Source organism: Melopsittacus undulatus, chromosome 2 (assembly GCF_012275295.1).
Source record: "Melopsittacus undulatus isolate bMelUnd1 chromosome 2, bMelUnd1.mat.Z, whole genome shotgun sequence".
Taxonomy (NCBI): domain Eukaryota; kingdom Metazoa; phylum Chordata; class Aves; order Psittaciformes; family Psittaculidae; genus Melopsittacus; species Melopsittacus undulatus.
The window spans coordinates 41,613,031-41,637,395 of NC_047528.1; the positions used below are offsets into that span (position 1 = coordinate 41,613,031).

Below are 24,365 nucleotides of genomic sequence, written 5' to 3' on the forward strand. Positions count from 1 at the left end.
ATTCTTCTTTTTAGGAGAGAAATACTTTCTAGGAGAGAAAAAATTCAAGACAAAACAAAGAAAAAAAAAAACTGTCTGGCCAAGTTTTCTGTCCACAAAAGATGTGAACACCAGAGAGTTCCTTACTCTTCTTACCAAACTGACCTATTTCAACTGTATTCCTGGCAAGTAGTACTCTTCATTTACAGGCTAGTTTGCTAGCTAAAAGGATGGATGTGTTCCCAGACTTTTAAAAAAGCCCTCTGCCAGCAGGCACCAGTCTAAGTTAGCTATTCCTGAAAAAAAGCAGATACTTTTTCCTCCCGAGTTAGTTCGTTGCAAGCTGACTGCAAAAACTGAAAGCACTGTTGTGCTTACCTCAGGTAAAACAATAGCCTTATTCAGAAAACTCTTTTTTTTTTCCAAACAGAAAAACAAATTATAGGAGTAAAACTCCAAACCCAGGAGCCATCCCTTCTCCAGAGAAAATACTCTTGCAGCAATGTCTCTAGCACACTGCACCTTAGTGTTGCTCAACTGCAAGAAGAACAGAACAGCTGTAAAGCTATCCATACAATAGACAGGGAGAAACCAACAGATGGACACAAACACATATATCACTCATAGTCTTCTAGGTAAATCTTGCTGGTTATTCTTTTAAAGATGATCTGGAGGATACCAGCTTGAGTGTAGACTTCAAGCTAGACATCCTAGAGATCCACAGGTACAAGGCACACTTGTATTCAAAACACATATGCCATCACAAATGTCCTCATGTCATGAGACAACTAGCTCTTTGTGCGTTTAGTTCTGTATTGATTCCTACTTGTTGATATGGTGTGCTCCTCCCATGCTAGATGCACAATTTAGAATTCATCAAATTACTATTCTCAATATGCATACATACTAAATGAGCTGCTACAGAAGAAAAAAACCCTTTTAATAATTTAATCTTTAGTTACGACCAATGTAAGTCTATTTTCCATGATAAGAATTTCTATCCTCCCCATGTCGTTCTACAAATCCTGTAGGGTTTTTTTATCCACAACTAGAAACTAGAACCAGATCTTTTACATCATTCATGTAAACAGTACTACTAAGAATAAGATTGGTATCTGAAATATAGAATAACAAAACTAGCCAGAGGCCATAGGAAATGCAGCAATGACATTTATTGGAATTTCTCCAGGCATTACATGAAAAATTTTGTAAGTGAAACAGAGGATAAAGCACATTCAATGTATCTTAAAAAAAAGTTGTATTTGAATAACCTTGATTCTTTGTAATACACGCTACTGCAGTTCCTGGGATTGGTTTGGTATGTACACATCAGCTAAAATTCACTCTGAACAAAACTGCAAACAACTGCCTTTCCATTTGGCATTTTCCCACCTAGTACAATACAATATACTTGAAATACCTAAACAGATTCCACATAATTTTATACACAGTGTTAAGACCTTTCACCCCAACTGTAAAAACAAAGACTGTTAAGTAAATCAGCATCTGTAATCAAATAAAACACGGCGGAAGTAAAAAACAACAACAAAAAACCCCAGGAGACCCCAAGCCCCCAAGTCCCAGAGCAGCGTGCAGCAATTCAGCATTGCTGTTCCTCACTTTTATGTTAACATAAAGCATAACTTAGAAAGCAGTGATACTCAGTCCTTACTTCCTAAATTGGACAACCTTATGCATAAAGACACTGCTGGATTTGGCACTTGGCTTCATTGTTTTTCTTACTAAAAAGATTAAGTGCTTCCTGAAATACAGTATAATTGGTAAGAGATAACATGAGTCACTGTATCACTCAATTAACAGTTCAGACATGCACTCCAAAACACGTGTCTATTACACATTTGTCTAAGCCTTCTCAAAAATTCCACTTAAAAACATTGTCAAATCTATATGCATCTTTTTATACCTTTATAAACATACTTTCTCCCTTGAAATAATCAGAGCTTACCTCACCTTCTGCTCAGAACATACAAATTCATGACTTCTGTTTCAAAAAGAAGACCACAAAGCAGTATTAAAACAGGAATAGCCTGGAAAGCATTATTAAAACTTCACCTGTACCTCAGAATCCCCTTTGAAATGTATATTGACTGCATGTGTGAAAACTGAAAGGTACATATTTGAAACTTGCTTGGTCCCCTCTCATGCACTTAAGCTTAACTTTCTGCAACCTGCCTCAATTTTCTCTTCAAATAAAATTCAAGAACAGCTTTCTGGCTCCCACTACAATAAGACAAGGCTTCTTGCAGTATTTCTTTGGTTAAATGAGAAACCCTTAACACCTAACTCGTCTGACAGCAAGTCTTCTGCAGAAATTTAGCATCAGAATAAATACACAGCCTTGCTTCCTTCCTCCTGTCATCATGACCAACCCCAGGACAGGTGGAAGCAAACAGGCTGGGATGGAAGTAGCAGTCACCATTAGCTCTTGCCTTTGCAAGTTCTGCGAGTGTGTATAGATACATATTTCTTAGCTCTGAGTTATGGAGGTGGAGCTATGACGTGATCCTTTTTGTTTCCAGTTCAAACATGCATGTGGAATTACAATGCTGACTGGTACAGCCCAGGCAGCAGATGGCACTAGAGCTCTTTCTGTATAAACCAAGTCATGATACTTGTTCTGCTAAATGGTCTGTGCACACAATGTCAGCAGAATTAAGAGGCACACATGAGTTCACAGATTTTCCACAGGAGATGTGAAACATGCTGCTCTTTGGAGGGAAAATTACATTCTTCTTTTTTTTTATTTCAAGTATTATTCAACATACATATATATAAAGACACTCTATCCTCGTTTCACTACAAGACAAGCATATCCAGAGTGAATTTGTAGATCACCATTATCTTGGCTTTGACTACTTGAATTTCTCATTTCCTTTAGGCAACTCCAAATATACATTTACTCACCATAATTACACATGAGAATCCTTTATTTTCCCCTTGTGATTTATTTACATAATCATAAAAAAATTAATAGCCTGAATTTGCATACTGACATTTGAAGGCCCATCTGTAGCTATGAGTGTCCCAGCACTAGTTTTGGATAATACCATTGCCTATCATTAAGTCCTTTGAAAGCAGCATATTCAACTGTTCTTTCCCCTTATTTTGAAGAAATGCTGCCTAGAAAACCTTGGTTTATGGCTTACTCCTTATTTTATTATTAGGGTTGTAGTTTACTTCCTTCAGGAGCAGTTCACAGTCAGACAATGCTTCTGCTGGCAAATACTTCACTATCTGCTCTAGAGTCTTTTGGTAAGTTATCTTCTCCTGTTCCAGGGACTGAATTGCAGTCTTCATTTTGTTCTCTCGAGTCAAAATAGTCTCCAGGCTGGATTCCAAACTCTGAATTTTAGCATGAGCTACCTGTAAATAACAACATTATAATAAATTGAGATGTGATGAATAACTGAAGGGTAGACATATTTTGAGAAAAAGAAATCCAAATCCAGAAGGAAAAGTCCAAGGAATGAAAAAGGAGTTAAAAAATGTCTAACAAGTAAATCACTATAACTGAGAGAACTGCTCAATTGCATAAAGTCTTGCAGTTAGGAGACATCTCATGTGCATTTAAAAAATCCACTCTGTTAGCTGAATCATAGAAATGTCCACTCCATGAGTTTGTAGTCTTAAGTCATTTACCTGTAGCTTCTCCAACAAATCCATGTTTTGTCTCTTCAGGTGACTGTTCACCCTCTCCAGCTTCTCCAGAGGTTCACCTTCATCGCAGGGATTCACATTTTCCTGCAGTTCATCCTGAAGCACATGGTATTCTACTTCATAGGCATGGAGCTGTTTTGAAATATCCATTTCAAACACCTATCATAAGAGAAAAAGCAATTTTTAAATAAGCAGAGAGCACTTATTCCACGTGAATGTCTGGCTAAGAGGCAACTCTGCTGGATTAACTTCAATGTTTTTTCCTGTTCCTCTCAAAAAAAGTATTATAAGAGTAAATCTACAAAAAGAGCAGTTTAGCATCTAGAGTTCTTACTGCAGCCAGAATAAATCACAGACTTTAGAACTGGGCCATCACTTTTACAATTACCAAATAGCATCTCTTACTATGAGATGTATCAGTAGAAAAGTCTTATTTAATCCAAGAATTTTATAACATGACCAAGTCTAATTTACAATCTCTTGTTCAGAAATATTAAGTTAAAGAAAAAAAATTAAATTCAAGTCTCACAAGCTTGTGATGGGAGCAGGATCACACAATGAAGAATAATAATACAGGAATTGTCAGATCTTCACCCTCAAAATTGGATCTCCTGACTCCAAGTGCCAATTTATAGTCTTTTATATAAACACCCTTCATGGTTACAGTTTCCCTGTGCTCTGTCTCTGCATAAAGATACACTATTTTTTATTGTGTTGCTTTGGTGACACACCATTGTGAAGACTACGGAACTGTGCACCGAACAGTGATGGGACCACACGACTCTTATCTGTTTAGACATTTAGTTACAGTCTCTCAGCTTCTGAAAAGTTACCAAATAGTTTAGGCTAGGAAGTGAAAGATGTCTACACTGACATTAATTCTGATCCTTGTTCTAGAGATTGCAAATGTTACACCAACAGAAGACAAACACAGATCCCACAAAACAAGTTCTGCATTGTGTTCAGTCTTCTTCAGGTAATTCAAATGGGGTAAAATTTCAATTTACATATGGTGTTCAAGCTGGGCAAGTGTCATTTTCCTCTATGTAACTAACTGGTAAATTCTTCATCTGTGTATTACAGTCCTGCATAATATCTATTTTTTTTTTCATTATCCACCATAAGAGGACAGTCCTGAGAATTACAACACTGAAACAGCCGAACAACTCCACCTGCAGCCAGCCTAGGGAGAAGCAGTACAATATAATAGTCTACACGTGAATGCAGAACCAGAAGGCTGCTCAGCATGAGACCACACCACAGGCAAGCAGGCAACCTTCTTCTCAGAGCTGATCTGACCTGCATGTATCCACTTCCACTCTGCTCAGGCAACATAACCTATTCTTTTCTCAATCAGACCTGGCTTTGCACAAAGCCACTTCTATCATGCTAACCACAGCACAATTGCTCTGCAACCCGTGTAGACCATAGTACAGAGATTTAATTTCTAATAGTATCAAAACCACTGAACTAACACCTCTATCATTGCCAGAATCAGTGAGTTGTGAAGACAAACACTAAAATGCCTGATGTAGGGTTAGTGTGGCAATCACAATTGGTGCAATGAGGAAGATTTTGATGCCAAATAAAAATAAATTCTTAATAGACAGTACAGGAAACGTTCAAGTGTTAACCAAGCCATAGGAATGCATCAGTGTCAACTGCACTCCTGTATATGGAGATGATTTTCTAGAGCTCTTCTATTATACCCAAACTGTCACCTGAAGGGGAAAAACTGCTCACAGGTTCTTACTTAAGGTACTAAACAGAGGCTTATTTTCAATTTTCAGTTCCAGTGCAGAAACGGATGATGTAGAGTGATGAAGATCCCAGCCTCTGACAGTATTTTACAATAAGCTTTTTCTAAATCAGGATCTGTAATTCTTTATCTTCCATTCTTGCTCTTTGTCACAAAGTTTCAATGATACTGATGAAATAACACTACTCCAGTACTCCTTTCCCTTACCCAAGAAAGGCAGGGAACAGTCCTAAGGGGTTTTTACCTCTGTCACAAAGCACCTGCCAAGTGTGATCCTTCCAAGGTCAAGGCTGAGGTGAGAAGGGGAATTCCTAACTTGTAGGATTTTAAGTTGGAGGTGTCAGAAAAGTTCCTATGGAAGGACACTAGCCCTGTGCAGCCAGAAGTTTAAAGGATCAGGAGAAGTTGCTGTGATGCTGCTTCTTTACATTATGGCAAGTTTTGCTTCCAGTCATAAACGGTAGCATGGAGCAACATCTGGGTTTAGGTTTGGAAAACAAGCTACTTTTATCCTTCTGATGGTGACATGAAATTTATAAGCAAAGTTATGTTTTCCCAATAGCTGGGATGCAAAAGGTTGCAACTAAAGTCTTGCTAAAATTGCAGTTCAAAACCCACTGAAATTAGCTCATATCCTATTTCTCTACAAATTAGTGGCAAAATGACACCTTTGCATTTCAAACCAAAAGGAACATACTGAGAAGACTTTTACATATACCTTAGGTGTGATTCTAAAGGGGGTGGAGGCTTGGGAGAAGTAAAAAGAAAAGCAACCTTACCTGAGTAATAATTTTTTCCATTTGAGGCTGAGTCATATCCGGAACAGTGGTTTTAAGAAAATCAACAATGTTCTCAAAACTCTCGCATCCCATTATAGATGTTTCCTGACTGCTAAGTAGGCTCAATGCTACTTTAAATATGACTTCTGTTCCTTGAAGAAAAATAATGTCTAAAAAAGAAAATCATTAAAATATCTTGAAAACGAGAGCTAGTCATTGGATAAATACACATATTTGCTTGGATGTTTTTCTTTCTAATCAATCATACTGCAGATTTATCCAGTTCAGACAATTTCATATCTTATTTCAATAGGAGGTTAAAATATATAAAAGCACTTCCTGTCATCTTACAGGTATGAGAAAGCATTAAAGAAAATACTGCATACTTGTTATGTCTGTAATGGTTATCTGCAATAAGCATTCATTATTGTCTACTGTAGACTTCAGACTATTAACTAGTCTTTTAAAATTTTAAGTGCACTTGTGACTGAAAAGCAATTGGGAAGTGGATCACAAGACAATATACCGACTGTTTCCTACAGGCAAAGGCTAGTCCTTAAGAAATGGTCATGTACATTCCATAATCAATCATACTATTTTTGAAATCCATGGCAGAGATAACATGGGCTGTAAGCCCTAAACCCTTACTTTGAGCTAAATTACATAAATGTGAGGGAAAAGTGCAGAAATCAGTAGAGAGAAAGTGCACAGAAACTAGAATCTTGATCACAGTTAACTAGAAATGCAGTCCTGGTAGCAGTGGTGGACTTGAGTTACCGAGATGAACACAGCACATGAGCAGTTCAAATAAGTCTCCTGTGCTGTTGGATATGTCACACCACCAAGAGCCGGGCTATGCAAATGAACAAACTCAGCTTCTGATCCTGACCATGAGAGGTCATCCCCATGTGAATCCAGTATCACTGGGTAGCATCAGGACACTGGTGAGACAGCCATCTCACTTGTACACAGTTCCTAAGTCCCCTTTCTCCAGTCTGTAGTACACATTTAAACAGTATAAATACAAGTATATAATTTGTGATGGGTAGACATTAACCATCTGTTCCTGGTATGTGAGAATAGCCTGTAAGACACTGATGATACAGGAATCTAAAGCATTAGGAAGTACAACATAGTTCAGTTTTAAAATGGAAACACGCCTTGCTCAGCTCATTTGCAGAGAGAAATGAACATTGACCCTCCCCACCCTTAAAAAACTCATGCTCCAAATTCAAAGCCTACTGAAAACAAACAAATTACACTTTAGGCTTGAAAAACAAATCAATAAAGAAAAAAGACCCCAAAATGCTCAAATGTCTGAAATCCAATGATCCCACTGGGTAAGAGATGTACCAATCTGAAAAACAGATACACCAATCATTTGTTTGTACCCAAAGAGCAGTGAGGAAAAGTCTGCTGTAAAAGGAAAAAAAACCTCTGTAATGGAGAAATCACTAGGTTAAAAAAAACCCAAAGAAAAAAGAAACCCCAAACCAACCAGCCAAACCTCTCTTACCCCCAGAACTGCACACAAACAAACAAAAAACGTAACACACTCCAGTAATAAAACATGAGACAAAAGACGGGCTGAATTTCTTAAGATAAAAGGTGTCACATGAAAAGAAACAAATGCATAAAGGTCTGATTTAAGAGGTAGTACATATGCTCCTGCATTCTTGATGCAGCTTACTAATGTAAAACTTAAAAAAAAAAAAAAAAGCTGTATTAGACATTTGATTAAGTTTGCAGCTCTTATTGACAATAAAAGCACACAAAACCAAGTACTTGACATGCTGACAAGGTAAACGCTGTAAGGCACAATCAATATTTAAGCTTCTGTACTAGAAGTTATCTGAAGAGCAATATATAATGAAAAAATTATCAAAATGGAGTAAGAGGGCTAGGAAACCATTCAGTATATACCTGAATACCTGAAACAGCCTCGAAATTCAAGGTCACTTGAATTTTTATTAGAAAGCCCTTTAAAATCAGTTATTCAGAAACTCATTCTTAAAAATCAATGCATTCTTTTTTCAATTTGCAAGTTCAACAAGATGAACTTTTCTACAGACATAAACTGAATGCTTGATGCATAAAATGCATTTGCAACAATAAACTTCCTGATGCTCACACTTCACACTAGTATGTTGGCTAGTAACAGCAGACATATTTAACTGTTCAAGTCTGTTTCAAAGAATACATGTTGGTTATGCTCTCTGAAAAGGAGCTGACAGTTTACCACGAAGAGTGTTGCTACTTTCCACCCGCAACAGTCACCCCAAATGTCCCTAGTACGTAGAAAACTACTCCCTGAGAGTTTAAAAACACAATGGATGACATTGTTCTGTTTACTACAGCAATAGGAAAAACTTTCTTACCAAATACTCTGGCTACAAATCCTAATGGAAACTGAGATGCGAACAGTGTAAGAAACCACGGTGCAGCATAAAGACTGGGACTGATTTCATTTTCTTCAAGATGATTATACAAGTCTCTGTGATAATCATGAAGAAGCCTTGACAGCTGATACATCTGAATCTACAGTGCATGAGGGGGTTAGGGGAGAAGAAAGTAGAGAAAGAAAAGTTTAGCTTTACTCAGTTTTCCAAACCATTCACATTTCACTTGAGGGAAACAAAGTACAGATGGGACTGTAAAATGATGATTCATTGTTCCCTAGGGCCTCGAGCGATACCTGATCATGTATAAACAACCCACCCCTAAATAATGAAAACCAACACCGTAGCTAATAACAAAGAACAGTTTGAACCTGCTTATTAGGAAGTATCATTTCAGATACACAGGCTTAAGGAAGAAAAGAATATATTGATCTAACTTTATCAACAAACCAGAACTTTCAGTCTTGCAACAATGAAAGTAGGTTGAACTATTTCTGGCTAAATTTACACATTTCAGCTTTCATCCCTTGAATCCTGGCCTTATATTTGCTGCTTTTAAAGCTCCTATGTTAAAATCATCACTTTAGACAGCTTCTGTACCCACAGAATACATTAGATATGGTGGGTCAATAGAGATGTACCACATACATATTTTCCAACACACCTCCCATATGTCAGTGGTCCAGAGCAATTTAAAATACTGATCCAAAATGTGCTGCTACACAACCTGAAAAAGGTCGCAAAGCAAAGTGGTTAGAAGTTTCTATTCATTGCTAAAAATATCACTTTGTGGCAAATCATTTCCTTGCCATTTCGATATTTTATATTCCACAGTAAGTCACTCACAGCACAGGGCAATGCTTCTCTCAGCAGAATATGAGAAAGAGACATACATTGATTAGCTGTCTGGTACAATTTTGCTGTCAATAGTATCTTATGCTTCAGGTGAATCCATTCCTCAATGAAGAAATGACATACTGGATCCAGCTACTTTCCTACTTTTGGTGGTCATGATTCTTCCCTACCAAAATCTGACTGCACTTGAAGCTATCTGTCAGTCAGCAGTGTCTGCAAGCAGACAGATCAAGTCTCATCAGGCAAATTAGCTAAATTTGCACATGCACGTGAGTCCTTGCTTTAACTGCCAAAGATACTAAGTAAGTACAGTTTGGACAGAGTCACCACAAAACACATTTATGTGTGAAATTAGGATAGTATCACAGAGGCAGTAAACCAACTGGATGAGTACGTTATGAACTAAGGATCTAGATTACTACTTTTTCCAGACAACAATTATAAATCTAAGCCAAGTATATTCTCATAACCCTAAAGAAACACCCAACTTTCTTCTCCTACAGGACAGAAGCTAATTCTGCATATAAACTTGTGTTTCAGTACTGTAAACACAAAAGAATTTGAGTGCTATACTCCTGTTAAAAAACAAAAGAAAGGGTTATCATCAGTAGTCTAGTTTGTCTTGAGCAGACAAAACTTGCACTTTTGTCTAGAATGGAATTACTGCCTAGAAGCAAATTGTGGAGAAAGAAAGGTCATATCACTTAAAGGGCAAACAGTACTACAAGCAGTATGCCTTCTAAAACTTAAAAAAGTGTCCTTTGTAAGAGCTTCTGACAATGAAAGTTTCAGCCTTATTTAAATCAAAAGGTGAAATCCTGGACATCTGAATGCCCCCAAAGCATGAGATGCTACTGAAAGTCTGCAACTGCAGGATAACATACAAACACTAAAAGAGCATCTTGGGAGGGTGGGGGGGAACCCAAACCCACAACCATGCATTTATCACACTTTGACACCTACTGCTTCAACACATATGGGGGGGGAAATGGGACAGGGAAGAGGTACAATGATGTTCTCTGTGGCTGTTCACCCTTGATTCATCACAACAAACTTATTACAACATACTTACATCCACAGTAAAACACTCCTCTTTCTCAGTTTTAGAATAAGCACATACAATTTCTTTAACTACAATCTATTCTATTGTTCTGGACATTTGCCAAATAAATACCTGAAGGGACTGATCATTTAAGTGGACTGAAGTCCACCTTAAGTTTTCACTTGTGTTTACCATGCCGGGAGCATGAAAAAAAACCCAGATTTTTGTATCTGCCTCTTATGTTTTTTCTTTCTCCACTGTGAATTGCAAACTTTAACTCAGCAGTCGTATATCCCTTTATAATATTAGGGGCTTAAAGCATACAGTTATCTAACTCAGCAGACAGTTGCATCTTAAGGTGAAAGACTTCTTAAATTCTAAACCCTGAAATTTATACAGATCTGAAAGATTTTCTGTCTCCTTCTTAAGCAGCCTTGAGTATCTAGCTGTTAAAAGACTAACATTTCAGGGCATTCATTGTTTCATAAGCAAACTAAACGATAGAAAATTCATCTTTTTCTCTCTGTGTTGAGGGCGGTGGGGCAAAGGACAATGAGAAAAAAGAGGTGCAAAGGATAAAACAAGACAGAGCAGCTCAGTTCAAATACCTGTAGACTACACTGACTGGCCACTGGGTGTCACTATTGATTTGACTTGGAGTTACAAGATTAAAATGCTCAGGGACTGAAGAAAATTATAACCATATTGATTTTTAAACTCCATCTACACAGATGCAAGCAAGCGGGTTTTTGGCATAAGGAAGAGAGAGAAGTGAGGAAAGGGAAGAGCAAAGTAGCAGAGAAAGCAGAGTTTCTAAACAGAAGATAACTGGGACATGTGACAGGAAAAGTCTGCAAGTTCCTAACTTCTCTGTTTGCAAATTGAGGGGCAGAGAGGGGCTCAACAATAATATCTGCATGCACCTCCAAAACAGCGTAAGAAGCTTCATAAGGCCCTGGAGAACTTGAGCAACATCTGAGAGGTCAAAGCTCATTTCAAACTCTGGTTTGCTTTAGGAGAAGGACTGACTTACCTGTAGTGACATCATGTCTGGCCTGTACTGTTTGCGGAAGCCAAGGTCATACATGAGGAATTTCAGCATTTCAAAGGCCTGTTCTTCACTCATATGTAGAAGCAGCACTCCAGCTACAAAGCTGATACCTTGACAGTAACCTACTTCTTTGTCCAGCAAAGAATATGCTTTCAGGAGATTAAAGAGTGAGAGCTGTCCTGCTCCCAGGTGGGCAGAAAAGTAAGGGTGCGTAGGAAACGTCCGTCCTGAAGAAAGAGGAGTAGTAGATTTAATTCTCAAAAAGCTGCCTAGATCCATCTGACAACTACCACTGCTTTCTTCCCACAGACCATTTCTCTTTGCTTTCCTATGCAAGTTGACTTTAGTCAGATCGATCTGTATTTTGCCACTGATTTTATACTATATCCATTGAGTTCATTTAATATTCTCATCTGCACAGAACTTGCAGAAGCGACTGCTTGATTTCTCTTTTCCGATAAATGTAGAAGAGCATAAATACAAACAGCATAACCTAAGCAATCATCTGCTTGGAGGACACTAAGTGGCATACACAGAACATATCCTGATGACACAGAAAGTGGTGCTGATAAGGCAGCATCTATCTCCAGCAACAGCTTCTGTTAAGACTGGTGTCTTTTCACTCAAAGACCCACAAACAAGTCGGAAAAGTCTCCCAGCTACAAACAGACGTACCTAGATCTACAAGGATGGCATGCTGTTGAGCAGTCAGTTGCTTGAGAAGTTCTTTGTAAGAGATGTCAGGAGGCTGCTGCTTGTTGGGCAGCCTGTGTCTGACTCGATGTTGCACAGCCAGAAACTGCCAAATTTCTCCCCGACGACTTTTTGGTACACCTGCAGGTCAGTCAAGAACAACAGGGCTAAGCAGCAGCATATTTTTAGTGCTGTAACATGAGAATTTGCTTTGTCATAATCTGGGCCTGTCATAATCTTGGCTGAAGCACTCTGGAGGATCCCATGCAGTTAGTCAGCTGATTCAGTTCAGTTAACGACAGACAGGTTACAATGAAATATTATTTTTAAGCATCTGTAACACAGATATGAGATTCCATGGAGGAAGGCACAGTGGTGCAAGCAGGCTCTACATTCACATTACATTAACAAAGTCCTCTGGTTCCCCTCCTGGCCTACGGCTAGGCCACAGAAGATCTACTTCAAGCCAAAATCTCCAGCCTTTCATTCAAGGATAAAAAGAACAACTAAAATACCATATTCCAGACTCTACAACATGTGGTCATTCTGACTCTCTGGAGCTTGGTTGTGATTCCCCTGCATTTTGGGCACGATCCACATTAAACACTTACTTACTGCCTTCTTAGTAAGTAAAATCAGAGCATCTGAAACTCAGAGTCAACTGCAAAGGAGCCAGCTGACTAGAAAACAGAAGGTTACTGTCTTAGTTGCAGAAGCTCAGTGTATGTTGTAATAATACATGAGCACAAGATGCTACTTACAGGAGTATGACTATACATGTTTCTGCACTACTAGCATTATAAGCTGCAGACACAGCAGAACTATTTTCTATTTGGCAGCAGGAGGTGGGTGCATTTGTAAAAAGAAGGCAATCTTTCCATTGTTTTGTGGTACTGGAAAAAGTGTATTGCTGGCAAACTCCCCTCGGTATCAAAAGGGAACAAAAAAAAATCTTCAGGCTTCACTAGTTAAAAGCCACCCTTTGCAAATACCTTCTTTCAAAGTGGAATGAATATCTTCCATGTCACATCGGATTTTGGCTCTGCAGTTTAGTAACTTCTTATCCCAGACATTTATGACATCTTTCTGACATGTACCAACTTCATCATAGTCCAGTTTTACTTTTCTTGATTGGAGCTCATCTCTGCTTGCTAGAGCACAGAACACAAAGGAAGAGCACATGAAAAGAAAGAACATCAGGAAATTACAAGAGACATCAAATACACAAACCCCATTCAAGTTAGATACCTCTAATTTAGATAATCTGACTAGGGATAAATACACCTTTCACATTTATCAGTTAATAGCTGGGATAGGGCCAGTCTTTTGTCATAAGATGGTGCAGGTAACAGCTTCTATTCCTGTGCCATGAACATTAGGAATTCATGAAGTATGTGAAAACATTTTTTAAGGCTTGGAGCAAGAAGAAAAATCCACTCAACACAACTTTACTACATCTGCTGCTTTTCTTCAAACTGTAACACCACCCTTGATCCTTTTTCTCTTCTTCGTATTGAACATTATGATTGTTTTGGTATGGAAAGTACCAAACATACAAATGTTTATATTGGAAACTTAGGCAAGCAAGCTAGACAAGTCTTCTAAACTGAAGTCTGTCACACTGGTTCCAGTTTTCACATGTCCCTTAAGAGAGTGGTAAGAGCTCATGGTACTGCCACCTGGCATCATCAGACTGACTGGAAGCAAAGACAATGAACCGACATGAACCATATCCAGAAGCACAAAATTCATGTTGCTATAAAGTTTGCTGCATAGGACTACCTGGCACAAAATATTTATTCCAGAGGACTCACTATTTCTGAAATAAAGCTGCATTGTTACTCTGAATTTCATGGGGGAGCAGCCTTTCATTTCCATTACTGAGAAATTAACTGTGGTTATCCTTTATACACGATATACAAGCAGAAAAAATACCCCAATTCCTCATGCTGGTATAAAAAACAGGAATGAAGACCTGAATGTGTGTGAATTTACAGAGACAGGATTAATTATCATTGGACTGAATTACACATTTCACAACATTACCTCCAAAAGCTGCAACTGAGTTTATCCCAAATTTGCCATGATCCACGTGCAGTACTTGCTCCTTGCAGGAGACTCTCCTTTTACAGATGTGTCCTCTTCCCCACCACTACCTCTAGGTTAAAGCAAACTCTCATTCATGTTTTTTATACAACCTCACTTTGGATAGAGCCAATACTGGATCAATCCATTGGATCACTGCCTACCCCCACTCCAAAAGGCAGGTGGGAAATTATTTCCAACACTATATGTTACACATTTGAGACCGCAGCTATTCAAGATTACAGAGGGCCTTGTAGAAGCAGCAGCATGCTTCTGTAAAACTGGGAATGTGATCTCTCAGCCAAGAATCTGCAGTCCAAATGGGGCAATTTTAAATGCTACCCTACTGCTGTATGATTTCATTTTCTCATAAGCAGTACATAACAGACTGAAGACAACAGTAGCATATTTCAGTGTGACAATGGACTCCAAGATTAAGTGCACATTATAATTCAATGAAAGGTACTGTGGCTCTGCAGTCAACCCTAGTGAAAGTCACCAAACTTGCCTGTGGATCATACTTGCCCTACCTACTTATGCCACCCTTGGTTATTTGCAACCATCCTTGTTAATGCTCTTCCTAATCATTGCTAAGTGGCCTGCTTTTTTGTAGTTCTTATATTTCTAGGTAATCTACTGGAGAAAGTGGTTTATAGCTTCTCAGAAAAAAAAAAAATATATATATATATAAGCAGGCTGGTGCAATTCACAGAACTTACCTTCTGTAAAACAAAGAGCTAATAGTATTCAAGTCTCCTCGACAGCAAAAGAAATAGGAAAAGAGGTTCTATTAATATTTTGTAAATAAAAACCAACAAAACATTAACAGAAAACCACTACAACCAATTCCACAGTAATTCAAATCTTAAACCAGTCATATACAGCTGAATAAATTCACAGCTAGGAACCTGGCTTCATGTAAAGAAACGGCTGCATTTCTGGTTTTACATTTCCCATTTCCAAGATGTACACTGAATTATAAGCCAGGATGCCAATACATTGCCTGAACCACCAGTTGTTTGGAATGTATCAGTTCTGCATATGTCCTGTCCATAAAAAGACCTACATTACAATAGCCCACAGGAAGGAAGCCTATGGAGAAGCACTAAGTTTACTTTTCACCCTCTGAAAAAAAGATGGTGAATTCTAGCTAGCCAGAGCAGCAGTTTTACTAGCAGTACCTACAGACCTGCATACAAGAATGCTCTCTGAAGCACAAACTATGATGTGGGCTTGCGTGTCAGTGCCACTTTGAAGTCTCCACTGCTGACACTCCTGTTTTCACTACGAATGATCAGGGAGGAAGAACTGATTTTCTACATCTCTTTCACAGAATGGAAATAACTTACTGAGCCTTAAGGAACTAGGCTGATTTAACAGTTTTCAGTACCTCTCATTTGTCCCTTAGCAGCTCATACTACCAGAGGGAATAACATGAAACTAGTCACTACAGCAGATTTTCAGGTTCCCCACCCCACAACAATAGATTCACCATTTACTAAAATAATAAATGAAAAATTTTGGCTGAAATTAGAAGAGACTTCTATGAAAGCATTCCCTATGAATCTAGGGGTTTCCACAGAAGCATGTGTCAACAGGGAGACAAACTGTAGAGACAGTGCAGAGAGAAATCCACTACATGTGTAGGAAACACATTAAAGGATGAAGACTTGTTAGGGACATGGAAACACTTCTGTCCTGCTGTTTTTCTTCCCTCTCCCTGCCTTCTCAATAAGCATCACTAAAGAATGATAAAGAGTTAACTGACCTTAACAAGATCACTATATTTTGTTTGAAGAATCAGACTACCATATAATGAGGTTACAGATCAGACAGGAGAAGATGAGAGCAGCAATTGCAGAGAGGGTATCTGAAATTTTCAATTTGCACTGAAAGCAATTAGTCTGTTATACTGAAGAACTTCTATGATCTAGGATAGACACTGCATTCTATTTTTCATTTGAATCGTGACCAGTTGTAATAATGAAATATCAGTCAAAAGATCAAGCAGTTACAAGTCAGCATGGCCAACTTCAGATCCCTCAGGAACAGCAATCAATTATCAGTGTACAGTGCTCAGCTTCCAAAACTAGATCTTCCTGACATACCTCAAGAGCTAGTTGCTCAGAAGTCATATTTAGATTCAAATATTTATAAATTACCACTATGATGTGGCTAATGAAGGACAGAAAGCCTGGACAGAAATGCCATGTGCTGCAAACAACTGAAACAAGACACAGAGGGTAAGGTTTACCATACCTAAGTGTTCACATGGCATCTGTTTCCCTGACTCCATATCAGAATTCCCAGAATTAGTCAGCTAGAACAGACTGTAGCAACCTTTGCCTAACATGCATTAAAAAATGAAAGGTTATCACTTTCTTCTTTGATTAAGGTCACTCAGCAAGAGTTGGCAAGCAGACAGAGAACCTGGTAGTCTGTGAGACAGGAATGGGCAATGACATTTTCTTCTAGTACTGTTAACCAAAAAGTTTAAGAACCACATCTCTGTTTCAGGGGCCCAATACCAGCATGGTTTTCATGTCCAGGTAGCAGAATTTATAATAGCTTTAGGGGTATTTTCTAAATAGCTAACCTTCCAGCTTCTGATTTTCTTTTTCCATTCGAAGTAACAGGATTTGTTGATGGATGGCTTTTTTCCACAGACTTTGTAGTTCTTCTGAGTTTTTCTTCTCTCCAGTTTTATCTGGACCATCCTCATTTTGCAATACTACAAGAGGGTCCTCTTCCAGGGGTGGAGCAAGTGGCGATAATGGTAACAGTTCACTTCCATCATGACCATCTGCAAAGGATCAGAAAGTTACTACAGGAAACCCAGATTGTTTGACATATCACAAAAATCTGTGTCACAACAGAACAAAAATAGATGTCTTCCACATTCAACAGTGAGGTGCTGATTCCAAAGACAGAGAAAATGCAGTTCAACTGTAGAGAATTATTTTTAAACCAAGTGTTTTATATAAATCAAAGCTGCATTTAAATGAAAACAAGCTAAATAAAGGGTCACACAGTATTTCGAACCTTCCCCCTATGAACTCCTTCTGTAGTTACAAGAAGGTATTTATCCATAAAGTCTCCTTTACAGCTGAGCTTGTTTACTCCTATGATTTACTACAGCTTCTATACTAAAAGCAATTTTTTCCACCTACAGTGCTAAGTTGCACTGTAGGCAGTGCTACAGCACCTTATGGTCACTAAATACAGAGTTTGTAATTTACCTATGGCTGGGAATCCTGCCCACAGGTCTTTATCAACCCAGCAGGATTTCAGGTATTTCAGGGGCTTCTACCTTAAATGACACTCCACAGGTGCTGTGTGCAGCACAAGGACAGGGCAGAAAATTTACCATTTGTTTGCATTTACCAGTGCAAACATCGCTACTATATAAGCAGGCTGGGGTAAAAATTTACTAACTGTTAAAGAGGGTGTCTTTGTCAGCAAGAGGCAGTTCTTCATTTCCTTGCTACCAGTGCAGCCATGGCAGATGGCAATTTATTTGATTTTGATGCCAGAATCCTCTATTCAAACCAGCAGAGACCTACAAACCACTAAGCACAACAGATCTCTAGCAAGGTTCTAGCAAGAATACTGTATTAAGCTACTTCCCTTCTCCCTTTCGTATTTTCACATTGCAGCTCACTACAGTAATAACTATTCAGTAACAACTGCTTGTTTATTTTCTTTAAAAGCACACACAGACCTGGATGCTGCATCTTGGAAGGAGATTTATTCATAGGTGAAGCTACCTGCAGGAATATTCTCCGCCGCCAGGAGATGCGGCGAGGTGTAAGCGCAGCCCCCGCAGCATTTAGAGATTCATTGCTGCAGACAGTTGATGTTCTTTTCTTTCCCTCCCCATCACTGAAGGAAAGAAAAAGCAGATCAGATGATCAAAGTCAGTCATTTTTGGAAGGGAAAAAAACTCCTTATATTAAGCCCATCTAATGGTCAACAACCCTGCAGGAGCATTTGCTGAAAAGATCTAGAAGGCAAAGTGTGCTGTGTGTGAGCTTCACCTTGAATGTAGAAGTGTCCAGTTGTTTCCCTGAAACACAGTGCTGTGAAGTTTGCATTGCATAGCACCAGGAAGAATGCATAGCATTCATACAGTGCTTGGCTGGAAGCTCAGAATGAAAGCTAAACTTTATGGAAAGCTAAGAGAAAAGGTTTTGTTTTGCCATACATTCGTCTTACAGGGGTGATCTGATGTAATACCCCTAAAAGCACAAGATGTGGCTTTAGCAGAGCACAACGCTGCATTTGGTGCCACTCTAAATGACATGGTGAGCTCACAGGTGAATATTTCACTGGAGGCAATATTCTGGCCTTCTCATGCAGCCTCTTCCATACGCTTCAAGAAGTGGACATTCACGTGAACAGTTAAAGCCCAGCGTCCCCCATGTTTCATCAGCATCTCCAGCTGAGGGAACAGAGCCTCTGCAAACAGGAAGAATTCTTAAGAAAAGACCCTGTTCTGACAACACACAGGCCTAAACATCTACATGGGAAACACAGTGCAAGAACAACTAGCAGAAATCGTCCAATAATTAATTCCAGTTTTCAAATAACATTTTCCACTTTAAGAAAAAGTTGCTAACTCAAATTCAAGGAATCTCTAACTACTCTATAAACTGTGGATTACAGAGCCCAGACACTGGGTCAAGGCAGAGGATGAGTATTTTTTGGATTATACAACTCCCCCTACAATGACCTGAAAGCAGATCTCCTCCCCAGTTGTCATGTACAAATATATTTACACAAGAATTTTAAGAGCAGCTTATTCTGCTGGAAGAGGCAAAGAGAGGATACAGGGAAGCTTTGCTGGGAGGTCATTTTAAGAGCACACCAAGCACACCTCTCTACTGACTATTGCCACAGAAGAGGGATAGGATATTTAATTTTCATAGGTATTTGAACCACTTTCAGAAATATTTCAGCATTTTGCATTTGTGTTAGTAAAGCAGATGCACAGATCTCTCATAGCAATGGGTACATTGATTATTTGCCACAAATCCTTCCATGCAATGTCAACAGTGTCACATACAACTACAGGCTTCTTGGGAAGACAGCATCAAATATGGAAAGCTGTGTCTGCAATTTCTTCTCAGGGAAAACTGCTAAATCAACACAGCAGTAGCTACTCTCAAACCTTCAGGCTGTGAAGAATTTCCATGTTACAGTGCAAAGTCCCTAAAAAGAGGCGAAAGGGAAGCCCAACACATTAAGGGTTCACTATGTTTTTAGTGGTCAGTCAGTTGCAGATGATCACAGTTTGCCAGCTGTAGCCCATCTCCCTACATCAGGCTTGGACTAAAGGAGACACGGATTATGAAGTATCAGCTACATCAGTCTACCAGAAACACCATCTTGATCAGCACTTTTCATATCACATACTCTGTGTTGAATGACAATCCACCAAGCTAAAATTGGCCTTTTTGGTGATCAAAGCTCTTCCTATGCTAATGATCTACAACAGCTCCCTGACATCTGTAAGCCTCAGTGAGCAAACTGCACTCAATATCATACACAGGTATCAGACCATGCTTCCATATCCTGGCAGAGAAATAATCATCTTTAAGTTCACCTAGCCAGCATTAGGTACCACCTCTATTCCCCTATAAAAGCAGTGCTATGTACTAGAAGCCCTGGATAAGAGATAGTCTGAATTCTACTCCTGACTTATTTTCTACCATGCCTCAGTTCCCTATTCATCATACTATAAGTAGGTGGTCTATTAGTAGAGCCCCATATTGCACTAACCAAATCAGTAACAGAAAACTTTGTGATGATCATCTTTGGTTAACTTCTACACAGGTTTTGGTAATGGGGTAACCACTGCTTGTGCTAGCTAAACAAAGACTACAAAACCAATATTGAATCTAGAGGTGCTGTTTTCCAAAGGTATTTCAGTCTAACAACTCTTGGAAATAAGGTATTGAGTTTGGATATATTAATCATTGTAGCTCACATTTCTATAAATAACTGTAACGGAAGTGCTTCTCACTGTTTCAAGTCTTACATATCATGTGTTAGAACAAAAAAAACCGAGTCATCCCAAGGCTTACTAAATGGAAGCTACATAGCAAGGGAATGCTTTCTTTATAGTGGTAAGTACAAAAACCTACATTCAGCTACTGTGCTCCTAAACATGGAGACAGTCCTAGAAATGCTCCATCCCTGGCAGTGTTCAAGGCCAGGTTGGACAGATCCTTAGGTGACATGGTTTAATGTGAGGTGTCCCTGCCAATGGCAGGGGGGTTGGAACTAGATGATCTTAAGGTCCCTTCCAACCCTAACTATTCTATGATTCTATGAATAGTGTTCAGTTTACAGTAGTAGAATTTACAAAAAAGGCAGAATACAAGGGTAGCTATTTTGGGGAATGAAACAAAGCTATTTACGTCATTTGAGTCATAGAGTTTACAGTGGGATGAGTTAGTCACATGTGCTACCTTGTGAAGTGTGCAGATCATACACTTCTGAGGATTGGTATTTCTGTTATTAAACCCCCCCTTCTAAAATTCCCCTGCTATTTTAAGCAGCTAACATTAGTTAACTTCTCTTTCAAAGAGCTGTCTGATGAGCGATTAGAGAAAAGCTTTTGAAAGTCTCATGCACACATCTTCCCATATTCAATGGAAGGCAACAGTACCTGTGAACACATCAAGATTTAGGAAAGGGAGTTAAGAATTTTCATAATTTTAAGACAGACCAAGTCCTAGCTTAATATTAGATCTGAAGATGTGAAACAATATCCTACAGAGTAAAAGCAGGAAGAAGTTGGGAGTAGAACAGCAGTGTCTACTACCCTGTGGTGAAATAGCTCAGAAGGTTGGTGCAAGAAAACAGATGAGTTAATTCAATTACATACTCCTCACCTTGAAAGAGGAATTGCACAGTACTTATTCCCTAGACTTTACCATCTTTCTTAAATCAACTTAACTGTCTGGCTTCACTTTCTGTGATACTTTCAAGATTACTTCAGGTTCTAAGGTAGCTGTGGATTTAAGCAGCCAGGGAGGTAGGTGCTCTGCTCAGATGGGCCAGCAACACCTCATTCAGTTCCTCTGAACAGGGTGTGGAGAAAGAAAAAAAGTATATCTGACCATTAGCTATCACTCCCTGCAATATGAGGATGTTATTAATGCGAGAGGAGAGACTGTGAGCAAAAGCAACTCCAAAACAACAGCAACTTCTTAAATGGAGTTCAGTCATTGCTACTGAAAAGCAGAGCAGAGTTTTCACTACCTCTCAACCTGGGGAAACAAAGACTTTCACAGATTTCCTGTCAGGGCACTGATACTGAACCTCAACACTTACAGGAAGAATTCTTAAGAAAAGACCCTGTTCTGACAACACACAGGCCTAAACATCTACATGGGAAACACACTGCAAGAACAACTAGCAGAAATAGTCCAATAATTCCAGTTTTTAAATAACATCTTTCACTTTAAGAAAAAGTTGCTAACTCAAATTGAAGGAATCTCTAACTACTCTATAAACTGTGGATTACGGAGCTGAGACACTGGGTCAAGGCAGAGAATGAGTATTTCTTGGATTATACAGTGACACAGCCTCCAAGAAGACAAAAACAACCACTTTTTATAAGTTCCTGTCCTGCTGCAACCTACCAACAACTGAGCAAATGAAATGCACTGGAGTCAATGCACTGCAAATTAAGAGATGGCAGTACATAAAATCCTAATGAACTACAGAAGAGATACTTAAGAACTGAACTGCAAACTAGGACATGATTGCAAGAATTGATTTTTATTTATTTATTTTAAGAAAATGACATCTAAATTATGGTACAACTTCTATATTCAGAAGTTATATTCAGTTATAGAAGTTATATTCAGATTGGTAAAACCAACATATGAAAGGGCAAAGCCAAATAGTTCAACAGAGAAATACCACAAAACTGAGTGTTTTCAATTAATTTTACTTACTGTTCCTATTCTAATCACTTATCATACCTCTGGAAAAAGACAAATGCACCACACCACAGTTCACTTTGAAGAATAATGGTTCCCCATAAGGCTACTGAGCTATGCTCCTGATCCAACACAGAAACTAAAATTTACCCATCAGCTTGTATGCAACGGAAATTGAAAACCTATAAATTCAATATAGTGCCTCAAATATTTCAGGCTGTACATTCATCCTTTAAGCTGTTTCGAGCAATTACCCAAGTACTCATGAGTACAGAGTACTGATCATCTAAGCGTTTTATCCCATGTAATTGCAACTCAGTTTCAACAAAGCATCGTCCCATTCACTATACTATCAGATAATGCATAGTACGAAGATGAGACTGCTAGCTTGGGGTAGAAAAAAGAGGAAGGAATAAAAAAGGAGAAAAAAAGGAAGAAGAAACTAAAAAAAACTTGTTCAGATTATAAAGATGCTTATTGCTTAGTTTCAATTACCTATATCTCTTCCCAAAACCGTTCTTTAAAATCCTTCCAAAGACTGATACTCAAAACCCCATAAAGCTACCCTTTTCTTGTGAAGCCTTTATACAATACTTATCCCAATTATTCTGCACTTGAGTACATGCAAGCCAACTGATTCCAGAATACTGTTACTGCTCATGCCAAGGTTTGCATTTTTGCCCAGTTTTCTTTCATTCTAATTTCTTCTCTTAATTGCTCTAAGGAGCAACTGAATCAGCTTTGCAGTTTGGAGGCTGTGATGGTACAAGACCCCCAGTCCACGTACAGAAAGCTAGTATTTCAGCTCTTAGGCCTTTTGGTGGTAGACACCTTATATAAGCCAAACAGATGAACTTTTCCTCCTGTCTGGGAGGAAGAAGGACTAGTCGATCAATTTACACCTTTCTCTTAGTTCTCACTCTTGCCCTATTTTTATTCTGAATAATTATTTTCTGCTATTTTAAATGAAGAACATTCCCAAGTATTTTACTTTCTTCATAAGAAAAGAAGCTGTTTTAAAAAAGCAATCTGTTTAAATTCAAGTGGTGATAAAGCAGCTAAAAACTATCCTTGCATAACAATGTAATGAACAGAGACAGTGTGGGCTAGTCAAAATTATGCTTAAAGTTATCAAATATTTTAAAGTGCTGCTTTTATTTTTATATAAGCCCCAAACAAATTCTTCCACAAGCCTGGCTTTCAGAAGTAGCTGTTGAATCAATTGCAGAATTTCCAGAAGTTACAGAAATGGAAGTTTAAAAACAGATTATGCTCTCAAATTCCCATTTGCTTACCTCCATGTTGGCAGGATATTTTTAATAATCCTTACTGGTGCTTGTGTTCAATATTAAACGCAGTACAACACATTTGTCAAAAGCCAAGATTATGCATACCAATTCTACCTTAGACTTCTCTCTAGATAAATGAGTTCACAATGCAGTAAAAACATGCTGAAGGCACCTATTAATATTGTGTTTATGCCCAACTTCACTATATAGTTCCTTCCCTAAAGCAGAAAACATTGCTGTTTTCTCTCTTCCACACAAAGCATCACAGTAATGAACATTAGAATTTAACATAAAACCCTCAGCTTTCCTACAAACATTAAGAAAAAATTATTTTTGTTTTACCACAGTGAACTTATCTAGAGAATATTTTTTTTCCTCCTGGCTCTATATAACTCAAACATAGCCATTTAAACCCTAGCAAGTCAGCTGAGGTTTCCTTTTTAATGGAGGTCACGACACTTTTAGGGTATGATTCATGCTTTCTAAATGAAGGTGTTCCCAGTGACAGGCACATCTGGCTGCATTAATGTTCAGGTAGATAAACAGGCAGGATCAGTTTTGTAAATGTCACGATATTAAAGACAATCTAGGATAAGAGCAACTCTACTGCAGACACACCAACTTTTCCCCATTGACGAGATGAAGATGTCTACAATCAGCTGAGAGCCACTGTACCCTGCATCACCAACACCTTAGTCTCAGTTTCTGAGTTTGTGACCATATGCCAAATGTGATATAAACATGGATCAGAATCATCTTCTCTACAGCAGCTGATACATAAATGACACATTTAAAACAAGC

General features: G+C 38.5%; 1 protein-coding gene across 4 annotated transcripts in view; it reads right to left on the minus strand.

Annotated features, from left to right (window-relative positions):
- Positions 1–1,151: 1,151 nt before the first annotated feature.
- TBC1D4 (TBC1 domain family member 4) overlaps positions 1,152–24,365 on the minus strand; it is a 102,729-nt gene continuing 79,515 nt past the window's right edge. For 2 of the 4 annotated variants that reach the window (XM_031048088.2, XM_031048086.2), the window contains 10 exons: positions 18,042–18,202; positions 16,917–17,123; positions 15,040–15,042; positions 13,228–13,386; positions 12,218–12,376; positions 11,525–11,769; positions 8,574–8,733; positions 6,196–6,365; positions 3,640–3,816; positions 1,152–3,363 (listed from right to left, as the gene is read on the minus strand). In XM_031048088.2, coding sequence (XP_030903948.2) covers positions 3,136–3,363; positions 3,640–3,816; positions 6,196–6,365; positions 8,574–8,733; positions 11,525–11,769; positions 12,218–12,376; positions 13,228–13,386; positions 15,040–15,042; positions 16,917–17,123; positions 18,042–18,202 — 1,669 coding nt within the window. In that variant the 3' untranslated portion in view covers positions 1,152–3,135. The remainder of the gene's footprint in view (positions 3,364–3,639; positions 3,817–6,195; positions 6,366–8,573; positions 8,734–11,524; positions 11,770–12,217; positions 12,377–13,227; positions 13,387–15,039; positions 15,043–16,916; positions 17,124–18,041; positions 18,203–24,365) is intronic. The other 2 variants (XM_031048089.2, XM_031048087.2) reach the window with 1 other exon arrangement.